The sequence below is a fragment of the Paramormyrops kingsleyae genome, chromosome 7 (genome assembly GCF_048594095.1).
Source record: "Paramormyrops kingsleyae isolate MSU_618 chromosome 7, PKINGS_0.4, whole genome shotgun sequence".
In the NCBI taxonomy this organism is placed as follows: Eukaryota; Metazoa; Chordata; class Actinopteri; order Osteoglossiformes; family Mormyridae; genus Paramormyrops; species Paramormyrops kingsleyae.
This window is the reverse complement of record NC_132803.1, coordinates 24,648,047-24,665,531: the sequence shown is the minus strand read 5'-3', so window position 1 is coordinate 24,665,531 and position 17,485 is coordinate 24,648,047. Positions and strand designations below refer to the sequence as shown.

The 17,485-nt window shown below is 40.9% G+C and overlaps 1 protein-coding gene across 2 annotated transcripts in view; it reads right to left on the bottom strand.

The window, feature by feature from the left end:
• ric1 (RIC1 homolog, RAB6A GEF complex partner 1) overlaps positions 1 to 17,485 on the bottom strand; it is a 64,646-nt gene extending 47,161 nt beyond the window's left edge. For both annotated transcript variants that reach the window (XM_023831887.2, XM_023831888.2), the window contains exons 1-2: positions 16,877 to 17,485; positions 832 to 939 (exon numbers count right to left, since the gene is read on the bottom strand). In XM_023831887.2, the coding sequence (XP_023687655.1) occupies positions 832 to 939; positions 16,877 to 17,017 (249 nt within the window). In that variant the 5' untranslated portion in view covers positions 17,018 to 17,485. The remainder of the gene's footprint in view (positions 1 to 831; positions 940 to 16,876) is intronic.

Genomic DNA, 17,485 nt, shown 5'->3' with positions numbered 1-17,485 from the left:
GCAAGCTCCTGTCATACATAGATTGAAATCTGTCAGCCACCGATTCTTAAAAACCAAACAGGAAGGCAAGGCTGGCACGTATCAGGCTGGGCGACAAAGACAAAGACCCTAATTAGTCATACTCCTCAGTACAGCAAGAACAAAAACACTTACATAATTGACAAATGCCGAACACACTTTTTAGCCTCCTTTTGCGGCCTCCAGATAGCTGAGGTAGCCGGAATCATTTAATCCACCTAATACTTCACAGGCTCTGCTTCAACAAGCCAAAAGACCACGTTTTGTATGATGGTGAACCTGGACAATATTTTCCCATAATAATGAGAGGACCTATTGCAATTAGTAATGCGAGTGCAACATGGAACTGCATTTGCAAGCTCCCAGAACAAAGACACATACATGCACACAATACGAAAGGATTGAAACGCTGGTGGCCGTGAGCCGCTGCCCACCGTCTTTAACAGCCTGTTCTACACACAGCCCGGTCAGTGCAACCATGGCAACCATAACAACACACTGCGATATAGTATGAAATAAATTTCACACTTTCCATTAAATGACGAGCACCGGAAATCTAACCTACTTTCAACAATATCACACAATGGCAGCATTGGGGAGAAATGAGCGAGGAGGAGGGTAAAAAACAAGCACAGGTACAAAGACACATCATTCCCCTTTTATTTTCACTCTCACACTGCAGGATTTCAGGCAGTAAATCAATGTCTGAACCTGTAATTAGCAGGAATATAGCACCCAGTTACAACATGAGGTGGTTCTTTTAAATTCAAGGCCCAGGACCTCATCTTCAAACACACGAAAAAAAAACCTCACCACCACTGCAATCATGGAGTCATCTGGCTTCCATTCGGCCTGCTGATAGGATCCAAACTGGGCTGCGGCTTTCGTCGACTCGATGTAGCTCACTATGAGAACACTGGGCTGTAGAGGGAAGGCAGAGAGGAACAGCGAGGTGAGGAGGGTCAGCACTGAACTTCATCAGCCTGCTTTTCACAGATTTCATTCGAAAGCCAAGTTTTAATAGCATTTAGGCTTCTTTTGACATTGTATTCTTTTAAATGACAGAACAGTATATGATTTGACAATGGGACCCAATACAAAAGCTCTGTGTATTCCCGCTGATTTATGCCATTTAAAACAAAAAAAGTCAAGCTATTTTAATTATACATTATTTTTTGACAGCAGAGCAATGTTAGAATGCTCAAATAGGGGAAGTGGTGCTTAGCTTTGGGAGATCCAATTGCCGACTGCCCTAATGGCCAGTGATGTAATTATATGATCGCATAATTATAGTACCATCATTGCAGCAGCAACTGTAATCTTGATTAAAAAAAAATAATACAAAATATCGACAAAGCAATTTTATATATATAATCTTACCATCTCAGAATCACCTCCCTTGACATAAACCCCACACACTTAGAGATGGAACCCAACATCCTACTGGCCTTTTTAACTGCTTCCCCATACTGGTGAGAGTGGGACGTGGAAACATCAACATACACACAAAGGTCTTTCTCAAAATCAGCTTCCTTATTTTATGGGTTCCACTGAAATAATCTATAGTTTATATTTCTGCTCCCTGCATGGATTACCTTACAGATGTTTTTATGATTGTACCTTACATAATTACAGGAAACAAACGGGGATTTGCAATGCATAGCTCCTTGGATATTTAGTATTATTTAGCAACAAAAAAAAACTAATGTAAACAATACAAACTTGTTGCAAGTGGATTAACAGCTTAGACTTTTTGTTAAGCATTTTAATAGCTCAGATATGTAATGGAGAAAGAATGTACAGGAATGAACAGTAACAAATTGTTGACTGACATACCAGCTCCATAAGCACCAAAACTATACCATGAAAACCCATAATATTACCACAGTTAATGTGAAAGTGGCCGGACAACCTGCAGAACACTGTCAAATGGGTTGTGGGCAGAGCAGGGGTCTGCCTGCTTATTCCGGATCCAGTAACTTTGGTGATGACGCAGTACTAATAAAGATAACTTCACTGACAAGTTCCAACTGCCACGGATCATTTCTGCTCACTGCACTTTGTCCCACGGCTTTTCATATAGCATGTTATGTTCTCTCAATATTTAATTTACACAAATACAATGGACCCCACCCATTCATGTTCCAACTGTTCCGCAAGACAGCATTCAGGGCAACATACACTATAAGTACCAGTGATGTCACAATGACAGAAATTTAGTAAATCAATACCAATATCACTGTAAAAAAAAAAATAATAATAAAATAAATAAATAAACCCCACGCCTGAATGTTGGTGGTCATTTGTCACCACAGCCACACAACAAGTGTGTCACACGTGTGCAGAATTTCTTTCTAAAGACAGGATATTAAGCCAGACATGGAAAGCAGAAGAGTAAACAATAATGAAACATTGGCATTTATTTAAACATTTACAGTTTTCAAGACTGGGGCAACTGAATGGGAAAATCAAAGGCACTAAAGCGATCACAAACACAAGCTTAAAAACATATGTAATGTAGGTCACTAACTCTGGAAAAAAAAATGCTCAGGAGCGTTGCAAAGGTATGCAAAATGTTTTTAATAACAAAAAATACACCAAAAAAAAAAAATCAATCACTTAAAACTCCAGGTAATACAGTAAAGGTATTTTTCATCCGTATGTGTAACACTTTTAGAAAATGGTTTGTGATCCATGAACATATTGTGACCGTCAGGATTTAAAGCAGACCGTGTTTATGAATGCAGTACAAGTGCTTCAAGAGTAATAAGTATTTCATTTTGGGTATGTCCTATATACTATACTATAGGTGGACGAGAACACTTGTATGCGTATATGCTGTTCCCATCATGTCCAGAAGAGTCACATCCCCAATACCTACGGTACTGTAGAGAAACCATCATGTTTTCAGAATTTTGACAATCGACTTGCTACCGAAGTATCAGTTCTTGTGACATCTGTACATTGTACCTATTAAATACTCCAGTCAGAAGTAAAAAGTGAAGGTGCACATGCAGGTAAGAGTTTTTCTTTTAGAGAAAGTTAGATCCATAAGCAGAAGCCCCAAGTACTTAACTTGCACTGCTATTGTAAGCATCTTGAGCTGTGGGCTTTGAATAACACAAAAAATAATAATTCACTGAACTGTTGTTTTATGTGATGACTGGGGCATGCGCTGTTTGTGTGCTGTGTGCACTATTTTTAGAGTTTGTACACTTTATGTGCCTCATTGATGTATGCAAAAGAATTTCCCCAGGAATCAACAATGTATATCTTATTATATATGGGGCTTTTGAAATGTTGTGAAATAACATTCACAGGTTATGATTTCCAATCAGTAGATAGTGTACAGAATGGGAAAAAAGCCCTGATTGTGCTATACACCTTCAAACGGTGATCTTGAGGGAAGCAAATCAAGAGTTGTAATCAACACTTGTACATCAGAACAAGAAGTACATAGTCAAAACAATATGTGCATCTACACACACTGGGGACAGACAGCGAAACTGCTGTCAAGCTGAAAAACAGCCAAGCTCGGCTGATAATATCAGAAAATGTCGTAACAGCAGATAATGGGTTAAAAACAGACCTGCGTGCATTAGCAAGTAAATGCCATCGGCATGCATGTTTGTATCTATCACAGGGCTTGTCAGAAAGGCATGGAAAAGTATCATTAGATGAGCTGTCGTGTGTCTACTTCATAAGCTACATCCACCAGCATAATGCACACTGAAAAGGCCATTCGCTTCATTCTGCAGGCACATGTTGCGCTGGTGGTGAAAATGGACCCTAGACCCCTAAGCTACCAGACAAAGCAGTTCATTTGCATTCTTTGGGTCTCTGCTACAGATGTGTAATGGGTTACAAACCAAGAAAACCCAAAATATAATGATTAACATTAGAGATGCACCGATGCGATATTCGGATCAGTATCGGCGCTGATCCAGACCTATTTCACGGATCGGGTATCGGCCATGCGTGACTGATCCACGTCCTATGCTTACTTATTTAGTTTTTGGCAATTTCTAAAAAGATAGCTGCTATTTCGTGTTAAATCTATTTGTACAATCAATCACACGACAGCTCTTTCCCATTTTACATGTGTTTTTTTTTGCAGCATTCAAATCGAACGCTATCGCCCCCTCAGTCTTTTTTGCTACTCAGTGGGTGTGAGTACAGTGACTTCCGCCTGCTGTGACGTCATGCGCATACCATTCGCAGTACGAGGAGCGTAAGATAAGACGTGTAGACATGTAGACAATGACAAGTACTTCACTGGAGAAGCCCCACTTGATTATTTTTAAGACAAAATTTCACTCAATCTGGTATAAATCAATCAACTCTGACTACCAATAATGCTTCAAATGGTGAATATAGAAGTCTGAAGAGGATGTTCTGATAGCAAGAACAGACAGATACGGACAATGAGTATCCATCAAGGCATACTGATGACTCACTGATGCATTTGTTAGACATTTCAGTAGTATTCAGAGCTGACATGGACCATAGGAAATGACAGCAAACATGCTTCTTATACGCTACATGACATCTACTGAATAAAAGGCTCCCATTTCCTAGTTAGGCACTGAGGCAGCACAATTATCACACCGTTGAGAAAGTTGTAGATGACTACAGATGATGTGTTTTAAAAAATGCAACCGGCTGACAAAAGATGAATGTAGCAGACGGCAAGAAGAGAAAAGAACAAAAAGAGATGGGAGGAGAAAAAGTGTGGAGAAGTCCATGTCAAAAAAGGAACACAAGCATGTCCTCAGAAAACCCAAGCATGTGACCCACCTCCACACAGCATTTACGTGAATCACGTCTGATAAAAACAGGGAACAAACCACTAATTTGACTAAAAGCAGCAGCTTTCATACGGCAAACATTTTTACCACAACTACAGAAAAACAAGTTTCCTGCAATTTGAGAGTGTTTTTGCACATTTTGTACAAAAGGCCATGAATAAATTAAATAGCCTGAGCCATTTTCCATTCAGAGATATTGCTAAGCAGAGAGAAGATCCAATATTATATTCAATGGGAAGTTATGGTTCATTTCTGATTTAGAACCATGACCAAGAGGCCAGGATATTGATTATTATCATGCAAACATGTCTGAGAGCAGCCTTAAAACACCATTCCAGACCCATTGATTTATGATGATGATTACAAGACCCCAACACAAAGAGGGGGGGGGGGGGGAAGCACAGAATAGGGATGAATCCAATAGCAGGTACTAGCCACTCATCCATCCGAGTGCTTACAGGCCTGCCCCAAGTACCACAGGGCTGGGGTCCACCCTAAAAAGGATGCCAGTCCATCAATGGGCACAGGGCTGGGGTCCACCCTAAAAAGGATGCCAGTCCATCACTGGGCACAGGGCTGGGGTCCACCCTAAAAAGGATGCCAGTCCATCACTGGGCACAGGGCTGGGGTCCACACTGGACAGGATGCCAGTCCATCACTAGGCACAGGGCTGGGGTCCACACTGGACAGGATGCCAGTCCATCACTGGGCACAGGGCTGGGGTCCACACTGGACAGGATGCCAGTCCATCACTGGGCACAGGGCTGGGGTCCACACTGGACAGGATGCCAGTCCATCACTGGGCACAGGGCTGGGGTCCACACTGGACAGGATGCCAGTCCATCACTGGGCACAGGGCTGGGGTTCACCCTGGACAGGATACCAGTCCATCACAGGGCACAGGATTGGGGTAATGATTTGGCTGGTTAATATGTTAACACACTATTTCACAATTGTAGTTCACTCAAGTCCACATTTCTAAATGTTTCTCAACTTTTAATAAGAATCCAAAAATGACAGATATTATTTTAAAGGATTGCTAAAAATAATAAAGAACAGACATTTGATTGATATACGACACATTAATCATGATATACTTCAAAAGGAACAGCTTTACACAGAAGACTGCTTCACTGTGGAGAATGACTAATACAAAATGTGACAGATCAGATCCCCTTTTGACATGTGCGCACCAACTAAATAGGAACATTAGCACCGCAGAAACCCTACTGAGTGAGAGCCCCTCGCTCTGGAAAAGTACCTTGCTGAAGTGAATACCGTACTAATACGTTTTAAGTGTGACACCACATAATTGATGGTAGTTCTTTTTTGAGATGGTATGTTTTGAACGGACTGCTTCCTCTTCACAGATAATATGCTCAGTAGTTAGACTGGACTGAGGGTAATAAAGGGCAGTGCCAGGACTGCTGGCACTGTCTCCTAGGCCAGTGTTTCCTAATGCGGTCCTCGAGGACCCGCAGACCTTCCACAGTTTGGCTCCCAACTGGGAGCTGGATGGCAGGAAAAAAAATGGACCGGCTAGCAGGGGGCTGGGAGAGGGCAAAAACGAGGACCCCCGGCGAGTCCCCAAGGACCGGGTTGGGAAACACTGACCCAGGCTGTCCCAAGGGTTTCCCAAGCCCACGTAACCCCAGGGGGTTGAGGGCTACGTGCTGCCATTGTTGTTACCACTGAAAGAGGTAAGAGGAGAGACCACAGGGCCAACAAACAAGGCTCTGACGCACAAGTTCCATCTCACAGTGCTACCTCCTATACAAAATACATAATGGTTTCAGCTTCCATCTTTACTCGTCGCACTGTTTTAAGCCCTAAAGTTAAGATTTATAAAACTCACAAAAACCCACACTTAAAACTTTATTTATTTATTTCAGCATATTACATGGCAGTTCTTCATATCAAAATTTAGTAAAAAAATTTACAAAATTTACATTTAAAAACAACAAATGTTGACCAAGGTGCCGTACAGAGAAGAATGGAAGACAGGAATAATAAAAAAAAACTGTAAAAGCTGAAACAGAAAACCACACACAGACAGACAGATATACAGAGACAGACACACACACACACACACATTAATCAAAAGCCAGGGAGAAAAGAGTTTTCAAACTGGTTTGTTCTCAAAGTAGGTATAGACCTAATGTGGAGGGGGAAGCTATCACGAAAGCATGGTCAGCCCTGAGCTCAAGTCAGCAGAACAGGACTGCTAACATGTGACGCAAAGCAGGGCTGTGCAATATCACGATATATAATGATAGGAAACGAAAACCATTTCATATTATGTGATGGAGCTTCTTGGAGCAGCCTAGCCTGTCTTTGTCATCACCAACTTCAAATCAATTTTGCTTAACTTGCTTTACACTTCCTCTATGTCAAAATAAATCACTGCTAAAACAAAAGTTAGCCCGGTCACTTAGCCACATCATCTTACATAATACGGTACATATTAACCATATAACATTATTTTTTGTGAACATATTGTGCGTTGTAAGGCTGAGTCTATAGCCAAATATAGCTTATTATCTATCAGTTAAGTCTGTCAGATAAGTTGATGGTATTGCCATTAGTTGTGCCAGGCACAAAGCAGTGCTGACAAATCACTTGCTTTTGCTCAATATCCTGCCTATGAAATACAAAATTTTTCCATACAACAGAAGACAAATGTCTTTTCGTGACCTCTGTTCACTTTTCTCCTCATCGGGGCTAATGCAGATATTGTGTTTAAATATCCAAGAATGACTGAGACTGTGCTGCCCAAACAGCAAGAACGAGAATGATTAAGGCTGTCTCGGAGAGTGCGTGCAGAGCTCATGCAAAAACAGTAAACTTTAGACTTTAACAGATATCAGTTTAAAAAGGAAGCATTGTTAAAATTGCAAAGCTTGCTAAATTTTGTTTCCCATGACTGACTAAAAATGTTTTAGCACAAAAGTATTGATGGTTTGAATCCAGCAGCCTTTTGCTGTCCTTGCGATGTGACAATTGCATGTGCACCGCCTGTTAGGGTGGCACAGCGGTACTTTGTGTGCGTGCAGTTTGCATGTTCATTCTGTGTGAGTGTGGCTTTTCAGCAGTTTCCAGTTACCTCCCACCCTCCAGAAACATGCAACTTAAATGGAGTGCCTAAACCAACCGTATGCGTGCCCCTGCAATGATTGGTTGGTTCCTGCCATGCACCAAATGCAATACATATTATATTACATTATATTATAAACTTGAATTGTCAGATTAAAATCAGTAGATTACTTGATTATTGATAATCGATAGTGACAGCCCTGAACTGAAATAGGAAGTTTGGTGTATTTTGTGTTAGTTTCAGCCATATTTATATCACTCCAAATCAGTGGGATCAGAAAAAATATTGACAAAACATACATTTCTCTAGTTGTTTGTCTACTGACTTTGCTGAAGCACAAACAGTGGCAGTCGTCAGGGACATACAGTCACTGCATCGTGACTGAGATGCCTAAAGAGACCCATAAACATACAAACACTAATGCGGGTGCCATGCAGAGCTTTTATTAAACAGAGAACACAAAGGATCCAAAATCGGAATATCTGGCTGAATATCCCATTCGGGGCTGGTGGAGATCGCTAACAAGCAGTCCGTAAATTAACCTGATGTCATGAAAAGAAATTTTAATGGGATCAGGTTGGGTCATGAAACAAAATGGTACAAATCAGGCACCATTGTAAAATATGCCATAAAGTGTAATGCTGTGCACGTGCATTGTGCTAATAGGGCAAGGGGTATGGGCCATACCTTGCAAACCGGCCCCGGCAACAGACTGAGTGTGTATGTGTAAACTCTACAGAAAATTCCATCAAATAGTTGAAGCAATAAGGCAATAACCATGAGTTTAAATAGCTGGTTTATATCAAGTATGCAGACACCTCAATGAATCATGATGTTGCAGCTGGATTGCAGACCTCAGCAGCAAGGACACGTGCTAACAAAGAACTACTTCCCTCTAAAAAAATTACCCCCAAAAAACCCGGCTGATGCAAACTCCTTATGGCAGTAAAGGGCAACAACTTCCACTTTGAACACATTGAAATACTGACCTCAAAGTGCTTAACACTTACAATATTTTTGATTATGTACATTTCTTGAAAAACGTTTTGATTAACTGTCCTCCCCTTAAACATGCATTTTTCTAACAGCCAAATACCTAGGTACCCATTACTAGGGGCAGCAGCTTTAAAAGTGCTTGTAAATTTCTTTAAAACCAAAAGCAAATATTTCACATTATAAAACTTGGGACCTGCAGATTCCTTTCTATTACAGACATTAGCAGAAAACAAATTTTAACACAGCGACCTCCAGTAAATGTTACAATAAGCTTTACACATTTCCCAAAATTCACAAGTCAGTCTGAAATGTAAATGTATATTTTCCAGATTTTATGCATTTCCTGCACTAACAAAACACACAGATCGTGATGTCAGGCCCAATAAGCAGCACAATCATTTTTAATAATTTTCTGAAACTTGCCGAGCTTGCTGGTGCAGTTTAAAAGAATGACGTTACAATGTTTTTTGCCATGAGGAAAAAAATAAAAATAAAATTAAAATAAAATAAAAATAAAACGTATGCAGCGCCAGATTTTAAAATGAGTTATAAACTTTAAGACATCTTCTAAGCGGCAAATAAGCTGAAGAAATCCCTCGTGCTTCAGTAGCTATGCCTTTAGTTCTGGTGCTGCTACCTTTGAATGCAGATAAAGTAGAGTAATAGTGTGTAATTTGTTATTAGCTTGTGCACAATTAAAATGTCTCCACAACCAACCTTTACAGAGAGACAGTATCACACTACAGTGCACATTCTATCGGTTGCGGTTCCATGGCTCATACAAATCTAAAGTTGTTTTGTCAGCCAAATCAGCTTCACCAACAAACCGCTAACAGCAAACAGTAGGTAGTGCTACCTTGAATTTCATCCTCTCTCCCTTTTGCACCCTCGTCCCAACATGCACCAGGCAGTAACATGGCTGTTTTTAGTCAGGGAAACTGCAAAGCAAACAATTATCTGCTAAAACTGAAAGCAGATGGACTTGACAGGGAACTGTACAACTTATCAAAGCACCAGTGGACCATGGATATCGAAATGTGGCCAGGAAGAGGGCTTCCTGACATTTATACACAAAAAGAAAAAAGAAAAGTTAAGCACCCAGACGGAGTGCCAGAAATTAAATGAATCTGCACGTGATGAAAGGTCAGGTGACTGTATCACAATGATTATATCAGATCAAACAGACAACAGAGTTGTTAGTATGGGCACATTGCTGGTCTCATGCCAGTAAGGTGTTGCACCCCCCCCCCCCCCCGGGCCTGGATGCATGTGGCGATACGGTGCGGAAGGAATTTACAACCATTGTATCCTCTCCTGCGGCATGTCGGCCCACAGCTGTTGTTACTGGCCCTTGAGATCCTGCAGATTGGCACAGGTTCTGAGTTGACGTCTGAGCTGATCCCACACGTTTGATTGGGGAAAGATCTGGGGACCTGACTGGCCATGGGAGGACCTCATGACGCAGGCAGTCCATAGACACACATGCCGTGTGTGGACGTGCATTGTCTTGTTGAAAGACTGTACCAAGGAGCTGTTTCAGGAGGGGTAAGACATGCGGATGCAGGATGTCACTGACATAGCGCTGAGCCGTCAGGGTCCCCTGAATGACTGCCAGAGATCACCTGAAGTCATACCCTATGATTCCCCACACCATGATGCCAGGAGTCTCAACAACATTAGCAGGATCGATTCTCTCCCCTCGGTGCCGCCATATACGCACACGACATTCATCGGGGCTAATGCAGAACCGAGATTCATCGACGGCGCTACTCGTCATCAGTCCATGCCTCCTGGTTACAGCACCACTCCAAATGCAGCCATCCCTGCACTGCTGTCCCCATTTTGCCCCAGCTTAGCCTGCATGTTCTTCCAGTGTTCTTAAAGAATTTCCAGTTTCCTCCCACAATAATAAAAAAAAAAAAACACATAGACAACAATAGATAACTCATATCCTATAGTGACTGTTTTGCTGTCTTCCAGTGGTCTTGCATCCTCTTCAGTGTTTGGCAGCCTGAGCAGGAAATGGCACCCCAGAGATAGGTTCCATTGATGGAAAGATTCTTAAAATTCATACACCTCAGTAAATCAGAATCATCTTCAATGAAAAAATTAGGTTTTCGTCAGTCATTTAGATTAGTGCTGGGTGTTTTACAAAGCCTTAGCGCCACTGTTACCTTTACATAACATACTTACATTAAAGGTAGGTTGTATAAAATTCAATGTATCATCACTAATTGGCACTTATAAGCATCAACTGCAGGAGATACTAAACGACTCATGTATGCTATACATTACACAGAGTTTAAGAATTTTTGCTTAGTAGTTACTATGTGCGCACAACTAATAAAATCTATTAAAATGTTTTGCTTCTTGTGTGAACTTCAGCCCTGAGCTGGGCTGGAAAAAAAATCTTTATTTAATATATCCCAGCATGCAATACAATGGGACCTATATGACAAGTGCACATGCTGATTATGAAATTATGAAAAAGATCATGGATGGAGACTTTAATGACTTTTCAGGAAGTTTATCAATTAGCCAGCAGTTCAAAAATTTTAGTTGCCGAAAAGAACAACACACATTTCTCTAGTTGTTTGTCCTATTGGCATAATCAACAGACTTTGCTGAAGCATAAACAGTGGCATGATGCTGTGAAAAGAAAAGTCATGAACCAAAGTGGTACAAATCAAGCACCACCAGAAAACATGCCATGAAGTGTAAGGCTGAGCGTGTACAGACATGCAAGGCACAAATAAAGCAGATGGTACTTGTTGCTAAGTGCAACATGATAACATCATTCAACAAGCGCCAGACAAACACTACATGATAGAAAACCATATGGAAACAGTGATAGAAATAAGACATTTGTGTTTCATTGAGGTATTTTCATACCGATGAATAGAAATGATTTAGTGATTATGCAAAATAATTGTGGTCAGATCAAATAATATCAATTATGCATTTACTACTGAGTATGGTCTCATATATGTAGTGATAAACAGCCCTAAAGCCATAGTTATTTTTCAGCCTGGTCTGAATTTCCAGGCAAAAGTATCTCAAATGCCACCGGAAAAGTAGCAGAGGTCGTTTCTGTCTTGCTCTGGTCATACACATACTCTGATATTATCGTCTCAAATGAATTAGCATGTTGGATTAGCAGTATAGCCGAGTTCGGGTACAGAGCTGACAGTCAGTTCGGTCTTAACTGCTTTCTCCACTGTTGGTGTAATTTACTAGGAAGCCAAAATGTTTCCAAACTACCGATTTAAGTGACGTGGGAGGGTCTTTAAGCTCTCCAGTACGTGCCATAACCAACTCACAGCCACAATTAACATTGTTTTCAGTGTTGAATATCTACTCGAGTATTTAGGATTCAATCCATTCATCGAGTGTAACAAATCAAAAATGATGTACTGAATGGTAATGAATGGTACACAACAAATACGCGTATTGCTAAACCAATGAAGTCCCGAGCCAATATGAATGATCAGAATCAGAGCCAATCCAGGCATTTTTCAATTGATCAGGATCGGCTACTAGAGCCCAATCTGTTTGTTTAACTTCCCACATCCACCTAATTTATGTCAGTTGCACAGATTCCTGGCATAAGCTTCCGTTACACACTACAATAAACCTGAGGCACATGGGCTGAAACTACGAGCTATCAAGATGTCAGTCATGTGGAAATTCTGAAACACAAAGTAGTCCAACAACTACCAGCAATCCAATGGCATCCTTAAGAGGTGAGGCAGCAACAGTGTGTCGTTAATACAACAAATCTAATTAGGCACTTGTAGAAACATCATAAAAAAAATGAATACTGTGAAGCTTACTCAGATGAAGAATGCACCGCCAGCTTTTAAACGTGTATATATATTGAAACATATATTAAAGATCAGATAGAGATTTGAAAATTGGGAAATAATATTGAATGAAGTGGATCGGGGTACCAAAAAGATCAAGCCATCCCAAGTTACAACCCTAGGAAAAATAATTACTATAGTGTCAGAAACTTTCACCATAAACTCCATGTTGCATTCAGAATGGGCTGGGGAAAAAAAAGTGAATCGAGCAGAAAATTTACTCAGCATACAAGATTTTGTTTAGACATTTACCTTCTAATCCGTGGAGATTGTTGTCTGATTTTTTTTTAACAAACACAATGCTTCAACTTTATACAGATTACAGATAGCATCAGGTCTTCCAAGGGTAACAGCTAGTAAGCGGATGGTAGATAATTGTGTTCCCTTCCGTCCGACTTTAGTTAGGTTGGGCTTGTGGGGGGTTGGGGAGCAATGAGACCAGCCAAGAATGCCTCAAAAATACTCTGCTGGGGGGAACCTATTATTCTCTCATCCTAGAATTCAGGCACTAATTGATGAAGGTTTTGTAAATTGGAGACCTTTGACACAATGACCTCCAGAGAAATCAATTACGCGTAAACAGGCACACGCGTACAAAAAACTTTGCACTTGGACCAAAAGACCAGAAACTTACAAGCGGAGCGATTGCGCAAGCAGACTTTGTATTAGAAAGCACCTAGGTCATCAGCAGCATTCCCCCTGACGCAACGCTGTTCAGACATGCCCTAAAGCCTCCACTGCCCTTCTCTGGCTCACATTCACACGTGTGTGTGTGTGTGTGTGTGTGTGTGTGTGTGTGTGTGTAACAGCCAAAAAACTTCCTACTTTCACGATACATAAATGCACATGATTTGACAGGTTGCAGAGCTGGAAATAGATGTGCACAAAATGATACAGAGAAAATGCACCATATCAATACAGGAACCCACATATTGCCACATTAAAGATAATCAGTTACAATGTCACACAGCATGTCTTTGATTAGTAAAAATGATAACCATTAAAAAATAAAAGCAATGCCATTATTGTAAGGATTTGTTGTAATTAGTCCAATGTTTTAATATAATTCAGCAAAAGGGATAAAATAACTGAACAATAATTAGACCTGATTTTGTCCAGTCCTGAGCAGTAGAAATCTGTAACCTTCCTAGGAATGCCTGCACTGCCGAAATCATTCCAAGAGCAAAGCACAAGATCACCCAGGGTATCATAAAGCATTGGAGAACACGATCTTCTCTAGGCCTCACATCAGATGCATTTATTGTTCATGACTCCAGCACCAGACCACAGCTGACTAAGAACATAAATCCTCTCATCTCAAGTTGGCCACCTGCATGATCCTCAAGGGTCCCTGAACTGTGTTTGGACAGATTCCAACTCCAGCAGTTAAGCATGGTGGTGGGTAGTGTCATGTTTACAAATGTTTTGCCAATACTGTGCTGTGAGAAATTTTAGCCAAGAATTTCATAGATATTGATCACTTCAGGGCTGCTATGGGTCAAGTAACCAGTTTGAAGTATAACAAGGCAATTGCCTTTTCCATGTGGGGTAAGGGGTGTTGCTTAACTGGTTTGCAAAAAAATGTGCCATGGCAACCAATAGGTTTAGTAGACTTTAACAGGTAATAAAAAGACAATTATTGGAATACATATAAACCAGACAATATTCTATTCTAAAAGTCCTATATTTATTAGTCAGAAATGTGTGTGGTGTGCTAATGTACGTCATTAACTTAAAGTAATGAATGACGAGCATGGACTTCAATTCCACTATTCAACATCAGCACCTTCATCTCCAAAATTTAGAAATGGTAGCTGACTACCTCAAGGTTGTTACTCTGGCAAGGGGACTGAAACAGAGAAAGGATATTGACTGGATCACTCACTGAGACCATATTCACTCCAGATATAAGTTAACACATATAATGCTGTATTTTGCAGGTTTACCATTTTTAGATATATTTTTTTAATCCTTAGCACAATGATACCATACGTCAGATTTAACACAGAAAATGGGCTCAGATTATTTCCAATGTCACTTTTTCCCCAGATTGTAAAGGCAGGAGTAAAACTGTAAGCAGGGTGTACAGCGCATGTACCAGTGCTGTTATCATAAACTAAAGCAGAAATGAAAACGTACACAAAAAACAACAAAGCATAGGACTGCAAAAAGTGCCACCACTCACCAACGTCTTTTACCTTGTTTAACCACAATAACTCCTCTTTTAGACGATAATGCGGCTGTTGAGCCATCCCTTTCTTCTCCACAACTTCAGTATTCTACTTTAGCTTCCATGATATACAAAAACCATCGCATGTGGTGGGCTCTGCTAAACAAATTTATTAAGCATAAGGATACGCCGAATTAAAACAGATGAACTTTGGGCATACGGTATGTTGTCAAAATAAAAATAAACGGTCAGTTCGATTCTTTGGAGGAAAATTAATCATTTAGATTAATCAACTAATCGGTAAAATAGTCGTTAGACTAATGCATAGAAAAATAGTGGTTAGTGGCAGCTCTAAGCAGTGCCTTAGAGGTACAAACTGGTACTTTTTTGATAGTGTCGGAGGCAAGGCTCTTTCATACTTCAACAGTCAAGAATATGAAATACCGAAAATTGAATTTTCTTTAATTTTTTTGCTAAATATTTTGCATAAAGAAAACCACTAAAGCATAAACACCAACCACAAAGAACTACCACATTATAACAATACAGGCGTTCATCAGAAATGGAGCCCTTGAAAATAAGCATTCTGCAACACTGGACCAGGGCATTCTTTACTGTTGGAATTACTGTGCCACTGGGATGCACAGTCAACTAAGACAGTAAAAACCTAGGACTTATAATTGAAAAAAAATCTACAGTGAAAACACGAGGTCAAAATTCTAGTTTTAGTCTTGATACTGTATTGTAAGCCATCAAATTAGTACAAAGAAATGCAGAAGCAGCATAGCTAGCTAATGTGAATGGCTAAACAACTAGCATTATTATTATGGTATGTCCAATAGTTGAATACACAAAACACGACATGCATGTTTTGCAAAGTATTGTTCATTTTGTACTTTGTAATGATTTTTTTGCTAATATTGTATTCGTCGTCATACCTTGACCTCAAATCATTTAATAACAGGAAAACGACAATACGGTCTGGGGGAAAAAAACAATATTTTTTTATGATAGGTAATTTGTAAATTAGGACATCTAGCAAAATTTGATCCTACCCTTTTCAGTTAATACTATTTATGCAGATGGGGTCTCCTCTACAATCCCGCTAGATAATCCCCATAATATTAATAATACGGTTCACACTAAAGAAAACTGCTATAACAAATTAAATCAAATGAACAACACTTTATATTTACAAATACCCAAGCAGTATACATCCGGTAAATTGGCAAATATCAATATTGGTAGAACCAGAAGCCTACAAGTCATAAGTACAACAGATCTATAGTCGAGTCAAACACTTGTTTTATAAAAGAGTTTCGTGACAGTCCTTATATTAGGTGGTATCGCTCACTGTGTAAAGCCGTCACAAGATGACCGACCGTACGGTAATACTAACCTTTTCTTTTCGCTACGGTGATATGAGAAGGGTGGCTATATATAGTACGATGGTCAAATAAAGCTTTTCTCAGTTTATTCTGAAGCTTAACGTATGGTACGATTACGCTGAATACGTGACAGCTAAACAACAGCGATATAGATGTCCTCTCATACATTAATCAATCACTGTCACATAAATAAAGAGTGTTTTTCGGACAAAAAACAAGTCAACCCCAATTCAACCGCATACGATGTAAAAGCGAGACTGGGGCACACTCGTATGCAAAAGGAAAAAGTTATACACAGCAAAGTGAACTATCACGATACGAAATCAAAACAAGCAGCAAACATTTACATGACAACAGGTTACGCTAAGTTAGCTTCAGGATCTGAACTGTAAAAACACTCCGCAACGTTCACTTCTCCGATCGGCGCGGGCTGGGCTGTCTAGCCACAGCTAACCGAGATGCCGACGACCAGCTGGTCGGAAGCTAACCCGCTAGCCGAGCCTCTCCCCCGGTCTCCCTCGAATCCCCGCTCAACTTACCCGACTGAACCAGATGCTCAGCTGAGTTTCCGACAGCACGGCGAAGTAGAACCTCTGCGAGCTCGGGCGGATGTGGAACGGTTCCTCCCCACTTTTTAGGGGGCAAAGCAGCCTTCGAGGCCAGCCGGTTAAAAAATACATGACGGTAACTGGGTCCCCTCTTGGCGGTAGGCTGCGGGGCTGGCTAAACGGCTATATTCCCGGCGCAGTCAAAAGTGAAACAGCTACACCGAAGCATTAACCGTCCGTACTCGCTCTCGGCTGCTACTTTCACTCCCGGCTGTACTTTAACTCGTACCGAACTGGCTGGGCTGCCGAGCGCCGTTAGCTCGCTAACTGCCGCGCGGCTAGCTAGACAGCCTGGCTGAAGCTGGGGCTCCTCTTAGGTTCGCAATGTTACCAGGTCAGCGCTATAGCGAGCCTCGGAAATCACTACTCTACCGCACGGCCATCGCCAAACAACTTCATCGCTTCAATGCCGTGTTGTACGGTTCGGTCAACGTCGCACACGACAGTGAACCCTTCGCCGCCGCCGCCATGTTTTTCTTCTGTATTTATCTTCCATCCCATTCGCCATCCCTGGAAGGGGCCCCTTCCGCCCCGCGTGGC